General features: G+C 44.6%; 1 protein-coding gene across 5 annotated transcripts in view; it reads left to right on the forward strand.

Moving 5' to 3' along the window:
• dhx29 (DEAH (Asp-Glu-Ala-His) box polypeptide 29) overlaps nt 1-26074 on the forward strand; it is a 147917-nt gene that overhangs the window by 94828 nt on the left and 27015 nt on the right. For 3 of the 5 annotated variants that reach the window (XR_015074354.1, XM_085972169.1, XM_085972200.1), the window contains 7 exons: nt 1804-1879; nt 5055-5279; nt 8111-8247; nt 9166-9256; nt 9552-9878; nt 11482-11613; nt 12192-12269. Coding sequence is in view for 4 of the 5 variants with exons in the window: in XM_085972169.1 (XP_085828295.1) it covers nt 1804-1879; nt 5055-5279; nt 8111-8247; nt 9166-9256; nt 9552-9878; nt 11482-11613; nt 12192-12269 (1066 nt within the window). In the remaining variant the exon portion in view is untranslated. Of the gene's footprint in view, nt 1-1803; nt 1880-5054; nt 5280-8110; nt 8248-9165; nt 9257-9551; nt 9879-11481; nt 11614-12191; nt 12278-26074 lie in introns of all 5 variants that reach the window. The other 2 variants (XM_085972191.1, XM_085972182.1) reach the window with 2 other exon arrangements.

The raw sequence follows: 26074 nt of genomic DNA on the forward strand, positions 1-26074 counted from the left end.
AACAGTAATGTACTTTTTAATCTAAGATTTTAGTAGTGAGAAAGATTTTCAATTTTTGTCTTTTTAAATTTGTAATTTTAACAAAGTAGCATGTCTCCCACAATATTGCTCCAGGGAAAGTGGAGCAGCTCGGTGAGGACTGGAGCACTGGAGAAAGGAAGAGTTGCATTTATATAGCACGTTTCGTGACCACTGGACGTTTCAATGTGCTTTACAGCCAATGAAGTACTTTTTTTTTGAAGTGTAGTCACTGTTGTAATATAGGAAATGCAGCAGCAAATTTGCACACAGCAAGCTCCCACAAACAGCAATGTGATAATGACCAGATATTCTGTCTTTAGCGATGTTGATTGAGGGATAAATATTGGCCAGGACGCTGGGGATAACTCCCCTGCTCCTCTTCAAAGTAGTGCCATGGGATTTCTTGCATCCACCTGAGAGCAGATGAGTCCTTGATTTAACGTCTCATCCGAAAGACGTGAGCATTCATTGGGAATGGGAGGAATACATTGCAGGGCCAGGGGTACAGATTGGGAGCTAGAGGAGGATGAGAAGCCCAAGTTCAATCAGGGATGGAACAAGTTTGGCATCCTTTTATTTGATATTTGGTTGGTTAGAGGTGATTGCAGACTTCAGAAGTGGAGGCTTGATTTTGAGACTGGGATGGTGGCTGTTGAGTGTCTGGGTTGGTTCTGTGCAACATATAGTACATTTGCTCTTATTATTGCATTATATATTACAAACCCATGTATATAGTTGCATTTGTTTTGCTTGTCATATCAGATAATGTTCAAAACATCATGCTTTTCTATAAAACATGTTGAAAGCTACCATCAGAAGTATTCACTTATGACTTCCTCTGGGTTTTAGTGCTGTTGGGCTTTTTCCAACTCTTGGAGTTGGGAGGACTTACAAACAGCAAGTTGGCCAGTCTTGCTAGCAATCATAAATTCCAATGTTTTACTATCTTAAAATGTGTTGTATGCCTTAAAACAAAACAAAAGTCTATCATGAAAGAATGAGGTTTTTTTTATGAAGAGCCTTCATGACTTTTTTTAAGCTCTGCCTTGTCCATTAGATTGAGTAGTTGGTAGCCTTGAGCCATGTTGAGAGAGTTATAGTCAGTGGAGTGAAACCAGTGCATTCTGGGTGTTATCCGCAGAGTCCTTGCCACCGAATGTCTCAGATACATTTTGGGAATTGGCCATTACGTTGAGCTCTTCATTCAGGGAATCCTCAGGTACACAATATTAGCTGAGAGAATAAAGCAGCACTTGGTTCCCAGCCCCGAGAAAAGAAATGTTGCATGGGTTTCCAACACAGCAAAGTCAACTACATGGGTAAGAGTAAGTTTAGTGTTTTCTTTTGTTAAATTATTAGATCTAAGAACTAAGATGGCCACTGAATTTATTGTATTTTTTAAGCAATTTTATTGGTTGTTTTTGTGGTGCTTGCTGCTTGTTCTTTGTACATTTTCGCTGCTTGGAGATTCATAATTTTGCTACTTGTGTAGTCATATTGCAGGCAATCAGTATTATTACGTCAGCAGTAATTTGTTTTTAATTTATTGGAGCTAATTAGGACTTTTTGCCTCACGGACACATTTGTGCGTTATTTGCACTCCAGATGAAAGACTTTTAATTGTATAGATAGGCTTGCTTTGAAAATATTTTTAATACTTGGAATTAGCTTTACTACTGTTGCGTTTCCAGTATAAAATATCTGCCTATTAACAAAGTTGTTTTAATTTTAAGTTGGGTCCCATATTTTTAAGGAGTAACATAGTTTGCTTTATTTCTCCAGATATGACAATTTCATAGATTATTCTGTCCCAGAAATCTTACGAGTACCCCTGGAAGAACTTTGCCTTCATATCATGGTAATATTTACTTGTATTTCAGACTTTTAGTAATGGCTGAGAGGACCCTTTGCTGTGCAGCCAGTGCATCACTGTGTCTGTAATACATTAAAATAATTTGTAGGTAAAGACTAGCTTTGAAAACTGATTTATTCAAACTGATCTGTAATGCTAATCTGCACTCTGTTACTGTATCAATTTTGGCATTCTCTTAATCATTATTAATGTGGTTTAAAATAAAGAGAGTTTAAATCATTTGTTAAAATCTAGAGCTTTAAGGAGCAGTAGTTGTCAGTGAGGGCAGGACATGAGCATGTGTCTCATAGAAGATAGGAGCAGGAGTAGGCCATTCGGCCCCTCGAGCCCGCTCCGCCATTTAATGAGATTATGGCTGATTATCCAAATTCAATATAACAATAGAAAATGCTGGAAAAACTCAGCATGCCAGGCAACATCCGTGGAGAGAAATTAGAGTCAACGTTTCGGGTCAAAACCCTTTATCAAGACTAAAGAGGCACAGGGAAATTCAGTACCCTGTCCCTGCTTTCTCCCTTGATCCCTTTAGCCTTAAGAAATATATCCAACTCCTTCTTGAATATATTTAATGAATTGGCCTCAACTGCCCTCTGTGGCAGAGAATTCCACAGGTTCACCACTCTCTGGGTGAAGAAATACCTCCTCATCTCAGTCCTAAATGGCTTACCCCTTATCCTTGGACTGTGACCCCTGGTTCTGGACTCCCCTGCCATCGGGAATATCCTTCCTGCATCTAGTCTGTCTAATCCTGTTAAAATTTTATAAGTTTCAATGAGATCCCCTCTCATTCTTCTAAACTCTAGCGAATATAAGCCTAATCGACCCAATCTCTCCTCATACGTCATTCCTGCCATCCCAGGAATCAGTCTGGTGAATCTTCGCTGCACTCTCTCCATGGCAAGATTATCCTTCCTCAGATAAGGCGACCAAAACTGCACACAATACTCCAGATGTGGTCTCACCAAGACCCTGTACAACTGCAGCAAGACATCCTTGCTCCTGTACTCGAATCCTCTCGCTATGAAGGCCAACATACCATTTGCCTTCTTAACCACCTGCTGCACCTGCATGCTTACCTTCAGCGACTGGTGCACAAGGACACCCAGGTCTCGTTGCACTTCCCCTTTTCCCAATCTATTGCCGTTCAGATAACCTGTCATCCTGTTTTTGCCACCAAAGTGGATAACCTCGCATTTATCCACATTATACCGCATTTGCCATGCATCTGCCCAGTCACCCAACCTGTCCAAATCGTACTGGAGTTTCTCTGCATCCTCCTCACAGCACACACGCCCACCCAGCTTTGTGTTGTCTGCAAACTTGGAGATATTACATCTAGTTCCCTTGTCTAGATCATTTATATATACAGGAAACTCTCATTTAAACGGCACCTAAATATCCGGAATTCTCTAATAACCGGCAAAATTCATACTCTGAAAAAACACCTCTCTAACCGGCAATGTTGCCGAGTCCGAGTCTCCCGCGGTGGCCGAGTTAGTCAGTGGGGGTAGTTCTCAAAACTGCCATTACTCGGCTTCTTGGCGCTGTCAGAAGTCACTGTAGATGAGTACCCAATTATACTGAACATTTCTTGATTTTTTTATTTTTGTTTGTTAAAAATAGCCTCGCTAGATATACCTCTCCGTTATCCGGAATTTTTAATCAACCGGCACCATCCCAGTCCCGTCGGTGCCGAATACAAAAGAGTTTCCTGTATTGTGAATAGCTGGAGTCCTAGTACCGATCCCTGCGGTACCCCAGTAGTCACTGCCTGCCACTCGGAAAAAGACCCGGTTATTCCAACTCTTTGTTTCCTGTCTGCCAACCAGTTCTTTATCCAAGACAGTACCTTACCCCCAATCCCTTTACACGCTAATCTCTTATGCGGGACCTTATCGAAAGCCTTCTGAAAGTCCAAATACACCACATCCACTAATTGAATTGAAGCAACGTGGGGCGGAGAAGCTCATTAGTCATTGGAGAACTAGTTTATTTGCTGTTATGGCACATGCAGTATTACAGGTTTGTGGGCTCCTGAATCATCATAAGCATTTCTTTTCTTAAATTTCTTTTTTCATTCTTCCTCTTCTCTTTCCCGCACCCTCCCCATGATGTATCACACAAACCTAGCCCTCCAACAATACTAATTTCAGTGGCATGTGAGTGTAGACTTTTTCTTTTGTATTTGTTTATTTCCACCCACCTCTGGAAGTGTGCCTCATTTCCATTTGAAGCTTTCCGCTATTGGCACAGCTAGGATCAGTAATGAGGAACTGAGGGCTTGAACCACTCAGTTACACAGTCCCAGCATACTCTGCTGAAGAGAGGTTTTAGAACTTGTAAAATTAATTTTAATTTTATTTGAAGAAATTTGGCTGTGTTCAGCAACAGAAGTGCACATATTGGGCTAAAATGAATGACATTCTCTGTGGTTATGGTACATTATCCTTCCTTGTCTTCTCTGCAGCCTTCAACACAGTAGATTAACATGATCTTTCTCCAATGCCTCTCCTCTGTTGTCCAGTTCAGTCGGACTGCCCTCGCTTGGTTCCATTCTTACCTCACCACTCATAGCCAAAGCATCTCTAATAATGGCTTCTCTTCCCACCCTATCTCTGGAGTCCACTTTTGTATCAACACCTGCCTCGACCCCTACCTCAGCCTATCTGCAGCCCATTTGGTGTCTCTAGACTCGATTACACCGGTGCTCTGCTGGCTGGCCTTTCACCCTGCACGCTCCATAAACATTACCTCATTCAAAATTCTATCTATCCTGCCCATGCCCAACTCACCCATTACACCTGTCTTCGTTGACCTATATTGGCTCCTAGTCTCCCAAGTGCTGAAAAGGTAAAATTCTCACCCTCTTGTTTAAATCCCTTCATGGCCTTGCCCCTTCCTATCTCTGTAACTTCCTCCAGTCCTACAAGCATTCTCCCTGCCAAACTCTCCTTTCCTCTGACTTCAGCCTCTTGTCCATCCAACCCTCTCTGTGCCCCATCATTGACAGTTGCACCTTCAGCTACCTAGGTACTTTTGCATTGCAATAAATGAAAAATAGACAAGACCAATTTTTGTCATGTGCATTACCTGTAATTCCATACATAATTTCCCTGAGCAGTATTATCTTACTAAACCATTTCTCATTTTTTATTTTTAGAAATGCAATCATGGATCTCCAGAAGATTTTCTTGACAGAGCTTTAGATCCACCACAACTCCAGGTCATTAGTAATGCTATGAACCTCCTGAGGAAAATTGGGGCCTGTGAGATCAACGAAGCTAAACTGACTCCATTAGGGCAGCATCTTGCTGCCCTGCCAGTAAATGTGAAAATTGGGAAAATGTTGATTTTTGGAGCCATTTTTGGCTGTTTGGAACCTGTGGTAAGTGGATTTAAAGACTAAATTAAGATTTCAAACCAAATACAATTTTACATTATAAAAATCTGAGGATTGAGATACATATTAAGACTTTACCAAAAAATTATTTGAAGTACTGTAGTTTGTTGAATTTTTTATCTTGGGATTGATCGCCTGGTTGATTTTCCAAGTACGTGGTGGGGAACCTTGTTCATCACTGTCTCTGTGCTGTCAGGCTGCTTCTCTGTGATGAATAAACAAATTTGCATTCACTGGATGGGAGCGTCGCTGGTAGGCCAGCATTTATTTCCCATCCCTAATCGCCCATGAGAAGGTGGTGGTGAGCCGCCGCCTTGAACCACTGCTGTCTGTGTGGTGAAGATACTCCCACAGTGCTGTTTGGTAGGGAGTTCCAGGATTTTGACCCAACGACGATGGTGGTGGATGGGGTGCCAATCAAGCGGGCTGCTTTGTCCTGGATGGTGTCTAGCTTCTTGAGTGTTGTTGGAACTCAACCCATCCAGGCAAGTGGAGAGTATTCCATCACACTCCTGATTTGTGCCTTGTAGATGATGGAAAGGCTTTGGCGAGTCATATGTGAGTCACTCACTGCAGAATACCCAGCCTCTGACCTGTTCTTGTGGCCACAGTATTTATGTGGCTGGTCCAGTTAAGTTTCTGGTCAATGATGACCCCCAGGATATTGATGGTGGGGGATTCAACGATGGTAATGCCACTGAATGTCAAGGGGAAGTGGTTAGACTTCCTCTTGTTGGAGATGGTAATGTTACTTGCCACTTATCAGCCCAAGCCTGAATGTCGTCCGGGTCTTGCTGCATGCGGGCGCGGACTGCTTCATTATCTGAGGAGTTGCGAATGGAACTGAACACTGCAATCATCAGCGAACATCCCCACTTCTGACATTATGGAGGGAAGGTCATTGCTGAAGCAGCTGAAGATGGTTGGGCCTAGGACACTGCCCTGAGGAACTCCAGCAGCGATGTCTGAGGGCTGAGATGATTAGCCTCCAACAACCATAATCATCTTCCTTTGTGCTAGGTATGACTCCAGCCAGTGGAGAGTTTTCTCCCGATTCCCATTGACTTCAATTTTATTAAGGCTCCTTGATACCACACTCTGTCAAATGCTGCCTTGATGTCAAGGGCAGTCACTCTCCCTTTACCTCTCGTATTCAGCTCTTTTTTTCCATGTTTGGACCAAGGCTCTAATGAGGCTTGGAACCGAGTGGTCCTGGCTGAACCCAAACTGAGCATCGGTGAGCAGGTTTTTGGTGAATAAGTGCCGCTTGATAGCACTGTCGATGACACCTTCCATCACATTGCTGATGTTTGCGAGTAGACTGATAGGGTGGTAATTGGTCGGATTGGATTTGTCCTGCTTTTTGTGGACAGGACATACCTGGGCAATTTACCACTTTGTCAGGTAGATGTCAGTGTTGCAGCTGTATTGCAACAGTTTGGCTCGAGGCGCAGCTAGTTCTGGAGCACAAGTCTTCAGCACTGCAGCCGAGTTGTTGTCGGGGCCAATAGCCTTTGCTATATCCAATGCGCTCAGCCATTTTTTGATGATATGTGGAGTGTATCGAATTGGCTGAAGACAGGCTTCTGTGTTGGTGGGGACCTCGGGAGTAGGCCAAGATGGATCATCTACTCAACACTTCTGTTTGAAGATGGTAGCAAACACTATCTAAGACAAGCCACAATTTCCTTCCATGTAAATAACAACAACAACATGTATTTATATAGCACCTTTAACGTAGTAAAACTTCCTAAGGTGCTGCACAGGAGTATTTTAAGATAAAAAAGTTGACACATAAGGATAAATTAGGGCAGGTGACCAAAAGCTTGGTCAAAGAGGTAGGTTTTAAGGAGTGTCAAATATGACACCAAGGTTGGATATGGGATAACTGAAGCTGCTGTCTTCAACCTCCGCTACAAATTCCATATCCTCACCACCAATTCTATCCCACTCCCCGGCCATTGTCCCATGCCAAATCAGATGATTTGTAACTTTGGCGCTCAGTTCTGTCCAACCCCAAGCTGAACTTCTGACCCCATATCTTCTCCATCACAAAGTGGGAGTTCCTGCTTTCACTTGTGTAACATCATTTGCCTCCAACACTGCCTTTTCCTCCAAAACTACCGTAGCCCATCTACTGCTGAAACCCTCGTCCATGCTTCTGTCACCTCCAGACTTTATTACTCCAGTGTTGTACTGACTGACCTCCCTTCGTACACCCTCCATAAACTTCAGCTCACCCAAATCCTGCTGCCCATTTCTTATGCTGCACCAAGTTTCATTCACCCATCACCCTTGTCTGCACTGATCTATATTGGCCCCAGTCCACCAAAGCCTCAGATTTAAAATTCTCATCCTTGTTTTTAAATTTCTCCATGGCCTCACCCATCCTTATCTCTATTACCTCTTTTGGCCCTAAAAGCCCTCATTCCTCTCATCAAACTTTCTGTTCCTTTGACCTCTTGTGCATCCCCTTCTGTCATGCCTTCAGCCACCTAAGTCTCCTCCATAAAAACCTTCATCTTCTTTTCCTTCTTTAAGACCCTCCTTAAAATCAGCCTCTTTGACTAAGTTTTTGGTCACCCCTACTAAACTTCTTTGGCTTGGCATCCATTTTTCCTTAGGGCTATGTGAAGGAGCTTGGGGTGTTTTTTCAGTGCAGCAGCAGTGCATATCAGGAAATTGTGGGCAGCGTGCAAGATTCCCCACCACCTGTGCATACTTGGAAAATTACTCCTTTATGTAATCTTATGATCATTGAAAACATTCACAGCACATATCAAATACGGACTTAAAAATGTATACTTTGTTTGCAGGCAACCATAGCTGCAGCCATGACTGAGAAATCTCCCTTTGTTACTCCAATAAATGGAAAAGATGAAGCAAACCTTGCAAAGGCAGCTCTAGCAGTGACTAACTCCGATCACCTGACTGTTTACAATGCATATTTAGGGTATGTTAAACTAGCATAAAATTACAAAGAGATATTGATAGATTAAGTGAATGGGCAAAGCTATGGCAATTGGATTTCAGTGTAGGCAAATGTGAGGTCATCCACTTTGGACCTAAAAAGGATAGAACAGGGTACTTTCTAAATGGTGAAAAGCTAAAAACGGTGGAGGTCCAAAGAGACTTGGGGGTCCAGGTACATAGATCATTAAAATGTCATGGACAGGTACAGAAAATAATCAAAAAGGCCTAATGGAATGCTGGCCTTTATATCTAGAGGACTAGAATACAAGGGGGTAGAAGTTATGCTGCAGCTGTACAAAGGTAGGTTTACCAGAATGATACCCTGACTCCAGGGGTTAAATTATGAGGAGAGATTACAGAAACTAGGGTTGCATCCCTGGAATTTAGACGGTTAAGGGGTGATTTGATTGAGGTTTTCAAGATATTAAGTGGAACAGATAGGGTAGATAGAGAAACTATTTTCACTGATTAGGGAATTGAGGACAAGGGGGCATAGTCTAAAAATTTGAGCTTTCAGGAGTGAAATTAGGAAACCCATCTACACAAAGGGTGGTAGAAGTTTGGAACTCTCTTCTGCAAACAGCAATTGATGCTAGATCAATTGTTAATTTTAAACCTGAGATTGATAGATTTTTGTTAAGCAAAGGTATTAAGGGAAATGGGGCAAAGGTGGGTATATGGAGTTAGGTCATCGATCAGCCATGATCTCATTGAATGGCAGAACAGGCTCGAGGGGCTAAATAGCCTGCTCATGTTCCTAGTCTGTCAGTGTGCTGTGCATTATTAATTGAACATATATTGGAATGTTTTGGATTTTATAGCTTGAATTATATATATACGATACTCTTCAAATAGCTGATCCTATTGTATCTAAATTTGAATGTGTTTGCATCTTAAGATGGAAGAATGTGCGAAGTGATGGATATCGTGCTGAAATGACTTACTGTAAGAAACACTTCCTGAGTAGGACTGCACTTCTAACGATGGAGGTTTGTGTTTTTCTTTCTATTAAACACTCAAATTTTGTGCCTTTTAATTCAAGTCTTTCATATTGGTATTTGCTATCTTCACAGATATTTAAGGTTATACACGTTCCTCATGATGGAAAAGGACTGGAAGTTTACAGAATGTTTGCTAATTTTGAGCTTTTAAAAAAAAAAAACATTGATTTGTATTTGAAGGACGAGGCTCCATATGAATTTTAGTGATAAAATGGTAATTGTAATGTATAATCACAGACTGAATGGTGGCTAATGATGTTTTTCATACAAAATAAACTTGCAGGATATTAAACTAGAACTCACCAAGCTGATGGAGGCAGTGGGTTTTGTGTCACGAAGAACCAGAGGAGCTAAGCATCAAAGTTGCAGTAAAGGGTCCTTGGAAGAGTACCCTAAAAGGAGCATATCATATCAGGAGGTCCCCCTTCTTAAAGCTGTACTAACAGCAGGACTATATGACAATATTGGGAAGATTATTTCTACTCCATCAGTGGACATCGCTGACAAAGTGATTTGTTCTGTAGAAACTGCACAAGGTAAAGCACAGCCGCACCCTTCATCTGTCAACAGGGATCTGCAGACCAATGGCTGGCTTTTGTATCAGGAGAAGGTAACTCATCAATAGAATATAAATGCAAGCCTTTTCGTTCTTATCTGTCTACTTTGTTGTACTGGCGTGAACTGGGTATCGTACTACAGGGAAAGTAACCAAAATGCTTCTTTAAACATGAAAGTGTAGACAGTAACATGGAAGTAAGTTCCATTTGAAGTATATTGTAGCATGGTATCTTCACTATATTCTTGGCTACTGTTTGTTCCCTTTCCCTTGGCTTAATTATTTGTCTGATCTTTCGACTACGCCCCTCTAGATTTTTCTCCCAAAACTACTTTGCCCAGGCACACTCTCTTTGCCTTCAAATGTGTCCTAGGATGCATTTTCAGTGCTGCTATGTGTCTGAGTTTAAGTTCCAGCCAGGCAGAAAGTCTGTTGACATTCCTGTCTGGTTTGCCTCCAAGCGTTCCAAAGCGCTTTACAGCTGAAGAAGTACTTTTAAAGTGTAGTCACTGTTGTAATGTAGGAAATGCAGCAGCCAATTTGTGCGCAGCAAGGTGTCACAAACAGCAAAGTGTTAATGACCAGATAATCTGTTTTCGTGATGGTGGCCCAGTGGACTGTGAATCATATTTGATAGCGCACTGAATTTACACTGTATACAATGCAAATCGATGTGATACGAGACTTACCCTTTTGGGGAGTTACATTGCGCTGTGTTCCAGACTTGGGTTGGGCTCTCACTGTCAGTTTAATATTGATAAGCAATTTCAGCTTTGAAACAGCACTAAACTGTCAGTGTGCCCCAAAAATCCTATCTCTTTGATTGTGGCTTTGGTGTCTCACCATAATTCTTTCTTTCCTGCTCGGTGTCCACTACTCTGCCAATAAAGTGCACTGAGAGTTTTTTTATGAGGAGCACTATATAAATGCAAATTGTGTTAGTGTATCAATGCACTTAAATGTCTGATAATATGGAGGTACATTTGACAGAAAAGCAGTGAAAAATCCCAGGAACAAAATGGTTCAAACAGCATTTAGGCCTTTTTTCTGGTGCTCTGCGGCACTTCTGAAATACAGCAGACGAGCGGGACAACCTCCAGAAATTCACCCCCTTTAACTTTTTACTGGAGAACAGTGATTAAATGTTGCTATCAAGGTCCCGATAAAGATTTTTTTTTCTATCAATGCTGACACACCATTAATCTTTTAAAACTGCTAATCATCACACTTGTTGGTTATAATGGAGAAGAGCAATTAATATGTTCCCTGTCCAAAGCAGTTACATGTATTACTTTATAATTGAAATGAACTGCACAGTAGGACCACTTAATAATGACTATAAATAATCTATAGAAGATCAAATTAAGTTTTCTCACTTTTTAAATATTTACTTTTTGGCAATATTGTACTTGCAATAATATCCTGTTTTTGGCATGTTATGTACAATGTGGAGACTATGAACAACATGCAACTCTGTTTAAGTGGGACACCTTTATACACAGAATGAGTACGAGTTTACAGACTAGCCAAGTCTTCAGTCTGCTTTAAGTTACCATTTAAATATTGAAGACCTGAGTTTTTATATTTTAGTAGTGTTATTCTCTTGTTGACCGAACTATTTAATAATGGGACTAATCCATTTTTTTGTTTAAATAAGGTGAAATATGGCAAGGTATATGTGCGAGAGACAACCCTGACATCACCTTTTCCAATCTTGCTGTTTGGTGGTGATATAGAGGTGATGCACCGTGAAAGATTACTTTCAGTTGACGGCTGGATACATTTCCAGGTAAAAATACTTGTTTAATGTGCTGTGCTGAATCTCACTGAAAATCAACCTTTTTGTACACTTTCCAATATGCACCCTCTGTAAACTTGAACTCATCCAAAGCTCTGCTGCCTGTACCCTAACTCGCACCAAATCCCATTCACCTATCACCCCTGTGCTCGATTTTAAAATTTACATCCTTGTTTTCAAATCTTTCCATGGCCTCGCCCTTCCCTATCTCTGTAACCTCCTCCAGCTCTACAACCCTCTTGAAATCTCTGCGCTCCTCCAATTCTGGTCTCTTGTGCATCCCCGATTTTCTTCGTTCCACCATCGGCGGCAGAGCTTTTGGCTGCTTAACCTTGAGTTCTGGAATTCCCTCCCCTTCTTCCACTGCCCCAGCGCCCCCCCCCCCCCCCCCCAACCGTGGCACCTTTCTGCCTTACTTTTTAAAAAGGGGCTCACACTAATGTATATGATGGCTCATGGCCTGTGTATCATTCACTAAGTGTGGACCCAAGCCAGAGATAATGACTTTATGACTTGATTGCTTAAAAGCCTATATTCACTGTTTACTTCCCACCACCTTAATTCAACAGCTGAACTCTGTATGGGAATACTCGAGCAGTTTCCAGGATATTTTCCCTTGTGCCTTCTGCAATTGTATGGGAGTCATTGTGAGCTGGTACTATTTTTTGGGTTGCTTTTGTTGCATGTAGTTTGATGCATTGTTTATTTTTTCAATTTTGCATATAATTTTTGTATTTTACTTTTTCCACCTGGTACCATTTATACAAAAAAAATTATTTAAATTTCTACTTAAGCACCTTATGGTGATGATGGGATTGGCATTTCTGTGGTAATTCCTCTTGCCCTCGGGGAATTGGAGAATGAGCAGAAGTATGTATGCCTCTATCTGAGACATTCTGCCCAAACCCATACTTACCCAAGTAGGTGGGTTTATAGGCTCCATCGGAGTTACGTGGGCATGTCCGAGACAATCTGGGGAAACAGTCACGGAACTTTGCCATCTGTTGCAGTCAGACCTGCAAACTTAGTCGAGGACTGGCATGCTTCTGTAGTGGTGAAAGTCAATTCTGTCTTGAACTTCTACACACTAGCTAATTTCAAACTGTTGTTGGTGACGTATGCCAGATCAGCCAGTCTGCATTGCACCACTGCATACATCAAGTCACTGATGCCTTGTTTGCCACAGCGAATAATTTTATAAATTTGCCGATGGAATTTTACCATAGTAAGAGAGGGCTCTGAACTGTTTCATGGTGGCTGGTATAAGGCATAATCGGTGGAATCTATATGGCCATACAGGCTGCTTTCAACAATGACATTTATGAATAGGAAAGAGTTCCATTCAGTTGATGTACATGTTAGAGTCATAGAGTTTTACAGCACAGAAAGAGGCCCTTCGGCCCATCGTGTCTGCGCCGCCCATCCATCCCTGTCCAGTCTAATCCCATTTTCCAGCATTTGGTCCATAGCCTTGTATGCAATGGCATTTCAAGTGCTCATCCAAATGCTTCTTGAATGTTGTGAGGGTTCCTGCCTCTACCACCCTTTCAGGCAGTGAGTTCCAGATTCCAACCACCCTCTGGGTGAAAAAGTTCCTCCTCAAATCCCCTCTAAATCTCCTGCCCCTTACCCTGAATCTATGCCCCCTTGTTATTGACCCCCCCTACTAAGGGGAAAAGTTCCTCTTTATCTACCCTATCTATGCCCCTCATCATTTTGTACACCTCAATCAGGTCCCCCCTCAGCCTTCTCTGCTCCAAGGAAAACAACCCCAGCCTGTTTAGTCTTTCTTCATAGCTGAGGCGCTCCATCCCAGGTAACATCCTGGTGAATCTTCTCTGCACCCTCTCCAAAGCAATCACATCCTTCCTATAGTGAGGCGACCAGAACTGCACACAGTACTCCAGCTGTGGCCTCACCAGCGTTTTGTACAGCTCCATCATAACCTCCTTGCTCTTATATTCTATGCCTCGGCTAATGAAGGCAAGTATCCCATATGCCTTTTTAACCACCTTATCTACCTGTTCCGCTGCCTTCAGAGATCTATGTACATGTACACCAAGGTCCCTCTGACCCTCTGTACTTCCTAGGGTCCTACCACTCATTGTGTATTCCCTTGCCTTATTTGTCCGTCCAAAATGCATCACTTCGCACTTTTCAGGGTTAAATTCCATTTGCCACTTTTCCGCCTATCTGACCAACCCGTTTATATCGTCCTATAGCCTGAGGCTTTCCTCCTCGCAATTTACCACCCCACCAATTTTCGTGTCATCTGCGAACTTACTGATCATACCTTTTACATTCTCATCCAAATCATTTATGTAGATCACAAACAACAAGGGACCCTGCACCGATCCCTGAGGTACCCCACTGGACACAGGCTTCCAGTCACAAAAGCATCCTTCGACCATCACCCTCTGCCTCCTGCCACTCAGCCAGTTTAGGATCCAACGCGCCAAGGCGCCCTGGATCCCATGGGCTCTTACCTTCTTGACCAGTCTCCTATGCGGGACTTTGTCAAAAGCTTTACTGAAGTCCATGTAAACCACATCCACAGCATTTCCCTCATCCACCCCCCTAGTCACCCCCTCGAAAAATTCAATCAGATTTGTCAGACATGATTTACCCTTGACAAAGCCATGCTGACTATCCCCGATTAATCCTTGCCTCTCCAAGTGGAGACTAATTTTGTCCCTCAGAATTTTTTCCAATAATTTCCCTACCACAGATGTTAGGCTCACTGGCCTGTAATTCGCTGGTTTATCCCTGCTACCCTTCTTGTATAATGGTACTACATTAGCTGTTCTCCAGTCCTCTGGTACATCCCCTGTGGCCAGAGAGGTTCTGAAAATTTGTGTCAGAGCCCCTGCAATCTCCTCCTTTGCCTCCCACAGCAGCCTGGGATACATCTTGTCCGGGCCTGGGGATTTATCCACTTTTTGGCCTGCTAAAACCGTTAGCACCTCCTCCCTCTCGATGCTAATATGTTCAAGTATGTCACAGTCCCCTTGCCCGATTTCTATGTCTACATCATCTTTCTCCATAGTGAACACAGATGCAAAAAATTCATTTAACACCCGCCTACATCATCTGGCTCTTCACACAGATTGCCACTTTGGTCCCTAATGGGCCCTACCCTTTCCCTGGTTATCCTCTTGCCCTTAATATACTTATAAAACATCTTAGGATTTTGCTCGCCAGTGTTATTTCATGGCCCCACCTCGCCCTCCTAATTTCTTTTTTAAGTATGCCCCTGCACTTTTCATACTCCTCTAGGGCTTCTTCCGTCTTTAGTCTTTTGTAACTGCCAAAAGCCCCCCTTTTATTTCTAATGCATTTTTGTATATCCCTTGTCATCCAAGGTTCCCTTTGCTTGTTGGTCCCACCCTTGACCTTTACAGGAACATGTTGGCGTTGTACTCTCTCTATTCCCCTTCTGAAAGTCTCCCACTGTCTTGATGTGGATTTTCCTATAAGTAGCTGCTCCCAGTCCACTTTGGCCAGATCCTGCCTTATCATATTAAAATCGGCCTTCCCCCAATTTAGAACCCTTATTTCCGGGCCGTCTTTGTCTTTTTCCATGACCACCTTAAATCTCACCGAATTATGGTCACTGTCGCCAAAATGCTCTCCTACTGACACTTCCACCACTTGCCCGGCTACATTCCCCAGAATTAGGTCCAGTATCGCCCCCTCTCTTGTAGGACTTTCTACATGTTGGCTCAAAAAGCTCTCCTGGATGCACTTTAAGAATTCTGCACCCTCTAAACCTTTCACACTCTGACTATCCCAATTAATATTGGGGAAGTTGAAATCCCCCACTATTATTACCCTATTATTTTCGCACTTTTCTGAGATTTGCCTACATATCTGTTCCTCTATCTCCCCCTGACTGTTTGGGGGCCTATAGTACACTCCCAGCAAAGTGCTTGCCCCCTTTTTGTTTTTAAGTTCTACCCATATGGCCTCATTAGAGGAACCCGCTAATATATCATCCCTCCTTACAGCAGTAATTGACTCCTTAATTAATATTGCAACACCCCCTCCCCTTTTACACCCCCCTCTGTCTCGCCTGAAGATTCTATACCCCGGAATATTGAGCTGCCAGTCCTGACCCTCCCTCAACCATGTCTCCGTGATAGCAACAATATCGTACTCCCATGTGTTCAACAACAACTTCAGTTCATCCACCTTATTTGCAAGACTCCTTGCATTAAAATAAATGCCTTCCAGCCCTGCCATATTCCCTTTTGCCTTCACATATTTGCTGTGCCTTGTTTTTTTCTCTGTATTTGGCTGTAAATCACCCCTTGCTATAGCTCCACTCTGTACCCCATCCCCCTGCCAAGTTAGTTTAAACCCCCCCCAGCAGTGCTAGCAAACCTCCCTGCAAGGATATTGGTTCCCCTCTGGTTCAGGTGTAAACCGTCCGACTTGTACAAGTCCCACCTTTCCCAGAAGCAGACCCAGTGATCCAGGAAACTAAAGCCCTCCCTCCTGCACCATCCCTTTAGCCACGCATTCATCTGTTCTATCTTCCCATACCTATACTCACTAGCACGTGGCACCGGGAGTAATCCAGAGATTACAACCTTTGAGGTCCTGCTCTTTAATCCTTCACCTAGCTCCCTAAATTCTTGCTGCAGGACCTCATCCCTCTTTTTAACTATGTCGTTGGTACCAATGTGGACCACGACCTCTGGCTGTTCACCCTCCCCCTCCAGAATGCCCTGCAGCCGCTCAGTGATATCCTTGACCCTGGCACCAGGGAGGCAACAAACCATCCTGGATTCACGTCTACGGCCACAGAAACGCCTATCTGTTCCCCTTACTATAGAATCCCCTACCACTATTGCTCTCCCACTCTTTTTCCCCCCTTCCTGGGCAGCAGGAGCACCCCCAGTGCCAGGAAGTTGGCTGCTGCTGCCTTCCCCTGGTGAGTCATCCCCCTCAACAGTATCCAAAGCGGCATACCTGTTTGAGAGGGGAATGGTCACAGGGGTCTCCTGCACTACCTGCCTGCTTCTATTGCTCCTCCTGGTGGTCACCCATTTCCTATCTTCCTGTGCAGCCCTTCCCTGCGGTGTGACCAACTCACTAAACGTGTTATCCACGAACCTCTCAGCATCGTGAATGCTCAACAACCCATCCACCCGCAGCTCCAGCGCCTCAATGCGGTCTGCTAGTAGCTGCAGATGGATGCATCTCTGGCACACGTGGTCATCAGGGGCACCGGGGTCCCTGAATTCCCACATAGAGCAAGAGGAGCATATCACGGGGCTGTGCTCACCTGGCATGACCTTCCCTTTACTTAATTTAAATTAATTTACTATCACCAATTAAAAATATCTCTAAGGCGCTTGTATAGTCTACCAACAGTCCCTGCTACACCAGAAAAGACCCTAGTAACTATAAACTACAGAGTTTAAGTCTAAAAAAGAGAAATACTCACCAACCAATCACTTACCTGCTCCCTGGTGACGTCACACTCTGATTACTTTTTACCTCTCTCCTCTGCTGTTGATTTGGTTGGGCCTCGGTCTTCGCGCCGGTTTTTATACCGGGCTCACCTCCTCTCTGCTGCCGCTGCTCCCTGGAACTGGTCGGGCCTCGGTCTTCGCGCCGGTTTTTATACCGGGCTCACCTCCTCTCTGCTGCCGCTGCTCCCTGGAACTGGTCGGGCCTCGGTCTTCGCGCCGGTTTTTATACCGGGCTCACCTCCTCTCTGCTGCCGCTGCTCCCTGGAACTGGTCGGGCCTCGGTCTTCGCGCCGGTTTTTATACCGGGCTCACCTCCTCTCTGCTGCCGCTGCTCCCTGGAACTGGTCGGGCCTCGGTCTTCGCGCCGGTTTTTATACCGGGCTCACCTCCTCTCTGCCGCCGCTGCTCCCTGGAACTGGTCGGGCCTCGGTCTTCGCGCCGGTTTTTATACCGGGCTCACCTCCTCTCTGCTGCCGCTGCTCCCTGGAACTGGTCGGGCCTCGGTCTTCGCGCCGGTTTTTATACCGGGCTCACCTCCTCTCTGCTGCCGCTGCTCCCTGGAACTGGTCGGGCCTCGGTCTTCGCGCCGGTTTTTATACCGGGCTCACCTCCTCTCTGCTGCCGCTGCTCCCTGGAACTGGTCGGGCCTCGGTCTTCGCGCCGGTTTTTATACCGGGCTCACCTCCTCTCTGCTGCCGCTGCTCCCTGGAACTGGTCGGGCCTGTTGTATGTGACCATCAGCACCACAACATATAGGTGGAGAAAATGTACCCTGAAAACGAGGCCCACTACCATCTCCTTTTGCCTCACACCATCATCCTATTTGTTTTTTAATCTCTCCTGCCTTCCACCCTATCACAGACCTTCCCTTTTGTTCTTTCCTCCCCTCCCCCCTTTCCCTGCCTCTGCACTTGTTTAAAACCTGTTTAACTTTTTCCAGTTCTGACGAAAGGTCATCAACCTGAAATATTAACTCAGTTTCTCTCTCCACATATGCTGCCTGACCTTTTGTTTTTATTTCAGATTTCCAGCATCCGCAGTATTTTTCTTTCGTAGAAGTATTTTTGAATACATGTTTCCAATGGACTGTTGCACCAAACCCCATGTTCACCATTTACCCTAGTGCAAAGTGAAAATGCAGTTCAAATAATTTATTACCTTAACAGAGCTTTGTGTGTTGTCAGTTATTCCTACCACACTGCTGCAGACCTTTCCCGCCACCCCTTTGCGATTGAGTGTATCCTATTGCCTAATCTAGTGCTTATTCCAGGTGCTAGCTTAGTGGGAGAAGGAAATGAAGTGGTTGGCTGCTGAATGTAACGCTGGATACTGGGATGATGGTGGGTCAAAACATGGGCCTGTAACTGCTATTGCCATGTCTGATGCGGTGCAGTGGTCAGTACCTGGGCCTGCCCTCTTTATGGCTCAGCATGGGTAGTTTGGGGCAGTTGGGTGGCACTGATCGTGAGTTGCTGTGTGAGACAGATCCTTCATTCCTGCCTACTCTGCCATGCTTCTACTTGTGTGTCCTGTGAGCAGCATGGGAGCAGGTCACATGGCTGCAATGAGATTGTTGAAGTATAGAAACATAGAAGCTAGGAGTAGGCCATTCGGCCCTTCGAGCCTGCTCCGCCATTCAATGAGATCATGGCTGATCATTCAATTCAGTACCCTGTCCCTGCCTTCTCCCCATATCCCTTGATCCCTTTAGCCTCAAGAAATATATCCAACTCTTTCTTGAATATATTTAATGAACTGGCCTCCACCGCCCTCTGTGGCAGAGAATTCCACACGTTCACCACTCTGGGTGAAGAAATTCCTCCTCATTTGAGTCCTAAATGGCTTACCCCTTATCCTTAGACTATGACCCCTGGTTCTGGACTCCCCGGCCATCGGGAACATCCTTCCTGCATCTAGTCTGTCCAGGCCTGACAGAATTTTATAGGTTTCGATGAGATCCCCTCTCAATCTTCTAAACTCCAGTGAGTATAAGCCCAATCGACACAATCTCTCCTCGTACGTCATTCCTGCCATCCCAGGTATCAGCCTGGTGAATCTTTGCTGCACTCCCTCCATGGCAAGAACGTCCTTCCTCAGGTAAGGTGACCAAAACTGCACACAATACTCAAGGTGTGGTCTCACCAAGGCCCTGTACAACTGTAGCAAGACATCCTTGTTCCTGTACTCGAACCCTCTTGCTACGAAGGCCAACATACCATTTGCCTTCTTAACCGCCTGCTGCACCTGCATGCTTACCTTCAGCGACTGGTGCACAATAACACCCAGGTCTCTTTGCACTTCCCCTTCTCCCAATCTATTGCCATTCAAATAATAATCTGCCTTCCTGTTCTTGCCACCAAAGTGGATAACCTCACATTTATCCACATTATAGTGCATTTGCCATGTTTCTGCCCAATCACCCAACCTGTCCAAATCGTACTGGAGTTTCACGACATCCTCCTCACAGCTTACCCTCCCACCCAGCTTTGTGTCGTCTGCAAATTTGGAGATATTACATCCAATTCCCTCGTCCAGATCATTAATATATATTGTGAACAGCTGGGGTCCTAGCACCGATCCTTGCGGTACCCCACTAGTCACTGCCTGCCACTCGGAAAACGTCCCGTTTATTCCAACTCTTTGCTTTCTGTCCGCCAACCAGTTCTCTATCCAAGTCAATACCTTGCCCCCAATCCCATGTGCCTTAATTTTGCACACTAATCTCTTATGTGGGACCTTATCGAAAGCCTTCTGATACACCACATCCACTGATTCTCCCTTATCTATTTTACCAGTTACATCCTCAAAAAATTCCAGTAGATTAGTCAAGCATGATTTACCTTTTGTAAATCCATGTTGACTTTGTCCGATCCTGTCACTGCTTTCCAAGTGCTCTGCTATTACATCTTTTATAATAGACTCTAACATTTTCCCCACTACCGATGTCCGGCTTACCGGTCTATAATTCCCCGTTTTTTCTCTACCACCTTTTTTGAATAGTGGGGTAACATTAGCTACCCTCCAATCCATGGGTACCGTTCCAGAGTCTATCGAGTTCTGGAAGATGACCAGCAATGCATCTACTATCTCTAGGGCCACTTCCTTAAGTACCCTGGGATGTAGACCATCAGGCCCTGGGGATTTATCGGCCTTCAGTCCCATCAATTTTCCTAACACCATTTCCCTACAAATGCTGATTTCTTTCAGTTCCTCCCTTTCATCAGACCCTATGTTCCCTGGCATCTCTGGGAGGTTATTTGTGTCCTCCTTTGTGAAGACAGAACCAAAGTATGTATTTAGTTGGTCTGCCATTTCCTTGTTTCCCATTATAATTTCCCCTGATTCTGACTGTAAGGGACCTACGCTTGACTTCACCAATCTTTTTCTCTTCACATCTATAAAAGCTTTTACAGTCAGTTTTTATGTTCCATGCTAGCTTACTCTCATATTCTATTTTCCCTTTCTTAATTAATCCCTTTGTCCTCCTTTGTTGACTCCTAAACTGCTCCCAATCCTCAGGATTATTGCTTTTTCTAGCCAATTTATATGTCCTCTCCTTGGATCTTATGCTATCCCTAATTTCCCCTGTTAGCCACGGTTGAGCCACCTTTTTTGTTTTATTTTTATGCCAAACTGGGATGAACAAATTCTGTAGCTCATCCATTCGGTCTTTGAATGTTTGCCATTGCCTATCCACTGTCAACCCTTTGAGTGCCATTCCCCAATCAATCCTACCCAACTCGCTCCTCAGACCATCGTAGTTTCCTTTATTTAAATTGAGGACCCTTGTTTCTGAGTCAACTACTTCATTCTCCATCTTAATGAAGAATTCGATCATATTATGATCGCCCCGACCCAAGGGGCCTCGTACAACAAGATTGCTAATTAATCCTTTCTCGTTACATAATACATATATTGTCTGGGTACTGTGCAGACTGTCAGCTAATTTCCTCTGCATGGTTTGTTTAGACAGGACAAATTTGCAGAATCCCTGGTATCTATAGCATCAGTTGGTATGCTCGTGAGAAAACCCAACTATGCTTAGGACCTCTGCAGCTGGTGCTGGAAGTTTACAACATGTGCTCCAGGGTTGACTGATCTGTAAGAGGCTATCTTGTATTGATAACCCCCTATTCTGGACTCACCCAAAAGTGTAACCATTTCTCTGCATCCACCCTATTGAACCCCTTCATAATTTTAAAGACCTCTATCAGAACATAAGAAATAAGAACAAGAGTAGGCCGTACAGCCCCTCGAGCCTGCTCCGCCATTCAGTAAGATCATGGCGGAACTTCTACATCAATTCCACTTTCCTGTCCTATCACCATATCCCATGGTTCCCTTAGTGCCCAAAAATCTATTGACCTCAGCCTTGAATATACTTATCAACTGAGCATCCACAGCCCTCTGGGGTAGAGAATTCCAAAGATTCACAACCCTCCGTGAAGAAATTTCTCCATCTCAGTCCTAAATGACCGACTCCTTATCCTGAGACTATGGGGGAAAAATTCAGTATCGCCCCGTTTGGGGCGCCATTATCGGCCGTGCGCAAAGTTTAGCGCCTGACGCTAATTATCGCCTCCGACAGCAAACTTGACTTTTATCGCCCCTGGAGGTGATTGGAGCGCTATATCAGGCGCTTCACACCTGTCAAGGCGCAAAGGCCGAGGAGCGAGGCGCTACCTCAGCGTGCTGGCGAAGCAAGGAAGGGCAAATCAAAATAAACCTGCAAAGTGCTGCTCAGTACTCAAAACTCCTTCACACAGCGTTGAATCTCTCCAGAAGTCAGTCCAGTCTCCCTCTCCCTCTCTCTCGGAATGCGTGGTGCAAAAATGTCAACGATTAAAAAAAAAAAGGGCAGGAATCGGTCGCGTTTAAATAGCGCTCCCCTAGTCCCTTTCTGACAGCATAATGCTTCCCTCAACCTGTCGTTGCTAGCGACAGGCGGTAAGGCAGGGGCGCCACTCAATATCCGGTCCGGGACGTTGCGCACTCGACTGACGTCACAATCTGCCGGCGCAGGAGATCGTGGCGGTAGTGTTTAGCGCCGCCGCAAAATGTCTAGTTAATTTCGCGAGCGGCGCAAACATCACTGCGCCTGGGCGCTAGTTGCTTTGTGCCCCATTAGCGTCCTCTTAAGGCGCTAACGGGAGACGCAAACAACTTAATTTTTCCCCCTATGATATTTAGTTCTAGACTCTCCAGTCAGGGGAAACAGCCTCTCGGCACCTACCCTCTCAAGCCCTCTAAGAATTTTATATGTTTCAATGAGATCACCTTTCATCTCCATCTCTCCTCATGGGACAGCCCTCTCATCCCAGAAATCAATCTACTGAACCTTCATTGCACTGCCTCTAAGGCATGTATTTCCTTTCTCGGACAAGGAGACCAAAACTGTGCACAGTACTCCAGATGTGATCTCACCAAAACCCTATATACAGGAAACTTTTTTTTATCTGGGACCGACATGGTGCCGGTTCATCAAAAATTCCGGATAACCAAAAGCTATAGTAAAAGATACGGAGAGATGAGAGCTCCGTATAAAGCAACAAACCTTGTTGCTTAGCAACAGGTTCAGAACAATGGCCACAAGTTCCAAGCGTGTCTAGCTTACCAACAGCTGCAGCCACACCCTTGCACAACAACAGATCGAGGAAGGCAAGTACAATATGAAGTAAAACTTACCTGAACCTACTCCTGAATTTTGCCGGTTAACCAAGATTTCCGATTATTTAGGTGCCGGTAAATCGAAAGTTCCTGTAATTGCAGCGTGACTTCTCTAGGGAATTCGACTCAACTCCAATTGGATACAGTGACACTTGAAGACTTGTAAAACTTAACACGTTCCAGTCCATGAGCGATAGTTTACAGAACCAAGCAAAACGTACATCACCCACCCTGTCCTGGATAGAAGTGTGCCCCTTGATATTATGCAATAGGTCTGTCTTCTTCCTCTTGGATGCTTCGCCTCTCGCCTCAAAATCCTTCCTAAACAGCCTTGAGCGCTTATCCTTTACACACCAGAAAACAGTACTACACACAGCCTAATCCAATCAGCACTTACTTCTATTGTTTTCCTTAATGTTCCTGCTCTAATCACATTATGCCTGCACCAATCAGATACCTGATCATGTCCGGTCATCCTAACATTGTAACTGAACTTTGTTTCGGCTTCAATAAGTGGACACAGTTTGCTGACTTTGCTGTTCTCTGCACAATAGCTACGAACTAAGTTAGTTATAAATGCTATTGCCAAACTTTCGAGCAGAAACTCTGTCTTCCACTTCCTTACTTTTATAATCCAACCCCCTAGCAATAAAGGCTAACCTACCATTTGCCTTCCTATTTGCTTTTTTTTTATTCGTTTGTGGGATGTGGGCGTCGCTGGCAAGGCCAGCATTTATTGCTCATCCCTAATTGCCCTTGAAAAGGTGGTGGTGAGCCGCCTTCTTGAACCACTGCAGTCCGTATGGTAAAGGTACTCCCACAGTGCCGTTAGGTAGGGAGTTCCAGGATTTTGACCCAGCGACCATGAAGGATCAGTGATGTACTTCTAAGTCAGCATGGCGTGTGACTTGGAGGGGAACTTGGAGGTGATGGTGTTCCCATGCGCCTGCTGCCCTTGTCCTTCTAAGTGGAAGAGGTCGCGTGTTTGGGAGGTGCTGTCGAAGAAGTCTTGGCGAGTTGCTTGGTGTACCTGCACGGTAACTTGCTATGATTTGCGTACAAGGGCACCCAAATCCCTTTGAATACCAACATTTACTAGTCTCTCGCCTTTTTAAAAATATTCTGCTTTTCCATTCTTTTTACCAAAGTGGATAATTTCATATTTCCCACATTATACGCTATCTGCCACCTTCTTGCCCAATCACTTAACCAGTCTGTATCCCTTTGCAGACTGTTTGCTTGTGTCCTCCTCACAGCTTACTTTTATACCTAGCTTTGTATCATCAGCAAACTTGGAATATATTATACTCGGTTCCCTCATCTAAGTCATTGGTATAGATTTTAAGTAGCTGAGGCCGAAGCACTGATCCTTGCAAGACTCCACTAGTTACACCCTGCCATTCAGAAAATGACCCATTTATTCCTACTCTCTGTTTCTGTCCATTAACCAATCTTCAATCTGTGCTAATATACTCCCCCCAATCCCCTGAGCCCTAACCTTGTGTAACAACCTGTGTGGCACCTTATTGAATGCCTTCTGAAAATCCAAATATAATACATCCATTGGTTCCCCTTATCTGCCCTGCTAGTTACGACGTCAAAAAACTCAAATAGATTCGTCAAACACGATTTCCCGTTCATGAAACCATGTTGACTCTGCCTAATCATATCGTGATTTTCCAAATGCCCAGTTACTACGTCCTTAATAGATTTTATCATCTTCCCCACTACTGATGATAGGCTAACTGGCCTGTTTTCTCGCTCCCTCCTTTCTTGAACAGCAGGGTTATATTTGCTGTCTTCCAATCCACGGGGACTGTTCTAGAATCTAGGTGTCCCCTATGTTTTCCAGAAAAAAAGGGATCCAGCCTGCTCAATCATTCCAGATAGTTGCATCCTCTCAATCCTTTTAGTAGTATGGAAACCAGAACAGCGCACAATACTCCCACAATCAACAGATCAGATCAATGCTCTGCAGTCCTGCCACATCCAGTCGTGAATGGTGGTGGACCATTAAACAACTAATGGGAGGAGGAGGCTCCATGAATAACCCCATCCTCCGTGATGGTGGAGTCCAGCACGTGAGTGCAAAAGACAAGGCTGAAGCATTTGCAACCTTCTTCAGCCAGAAGTGCCGAGTGGATGATCCATATCGGACTCCTCCTGAGGTCCCCGCCATCACAAAAGCCAGTCTTCAGCCAATTCGATTCACTCCATGTGACATCAAGAAACAGCTGAGCGCACTGGATACAGCAAAGGCTGTGGGCCCTGACAACATCCCGGCTATCATGCTGAAGACTTGTGCTCCAGAACTAGCCGCGCCGCTAGCCAAGCTGTTCCAGTACAGCTACAACACTGGCATCTATCCGACAATGTGGAAAACTGCCCAGGTATGTCCTGTCCACAAAAAGCAGGACAAATCCAATCCGGCCAATTACCGCCCCATCAGTCTACTCTCAATCATCAGCAAAGTGATGTAAGGTGTCATCGACAATGCTATCAAGCGGCACTTACTAATAACCTGCTCGCTGATGCCCAGTTTGGGTTCCGCCAAGACCACTCTGCTCCTGACCTCATTACAGCCTTGGTCCAAACATGGACAAAGGAGCTGAATTCCAGAGGTGAGGTGAGAGTGACTGCCCTTGACATCAAGGAAGCATTTGACCGAGTGTGACATCAATGAGCCCCCCCCTAGTAAAACTGAAGTCAATGGGAATCGGGGGGGGAAACTCTCCACTGGCTGGAGTCATACTTAGCACAGAGGAAGATGGTTGTGGTGATTGAAGGTCAATCATCACAGCCCCAGGACATCACTGCAGGAGTTCCTCAGGGCAGTGTCCTGGGCCCAACCATCTTCAGCTGCTTCATCAATGACCTTCCCTCCAACATAAGGTCAGAAATGAGGATGTTCACTGATGACTGCACAGTGTTCAGTGCCATTCACAACGCCTCAGATGATGAAGCAGTCCATGCCCACATGCAACAAGACCTGGACGACATTCAGGCTTGGGCTGATGAGTGGCAGGTAACATTCGTGCCACAGAAGTGCCAGGCAATGACTATCTCAAACAAGCCTGACATCAGTAGTGGGGAAACATAGAAACATAGAAGATAGGAGCAGGAGTAGGCCATTCAATGAGATCATGGCTGATCATCCAAATTCAATACCCTGTTCCTGCTTTCTCTCCATATCCCTTGATCCCTTTAGCCTTAAGAAATATATCCAACTCCTTCTTGAATATATTTAATGAATTGGCCCCTACTGCCTTCTGTGGTAGAGAATTCCACAGGTTCACCACTCTCTG

The sequence above is a fragment of the Somniosus microcephalus genome, chromosome 2, assembly GCF_052327205.1.
Source record: "Somniosus microcephalus isolate GS21.2 chromosome 2, FLI_Smic_1.0, whole genome shotgun sequence".
Taxonomy (NCBI): domain Eukaryota; kingdom Metazoa; phylum Chordata; class Chondrichthyes; order Squaliformes; family Somniosidae; genus Somniosus; species Somniosus microcephalus.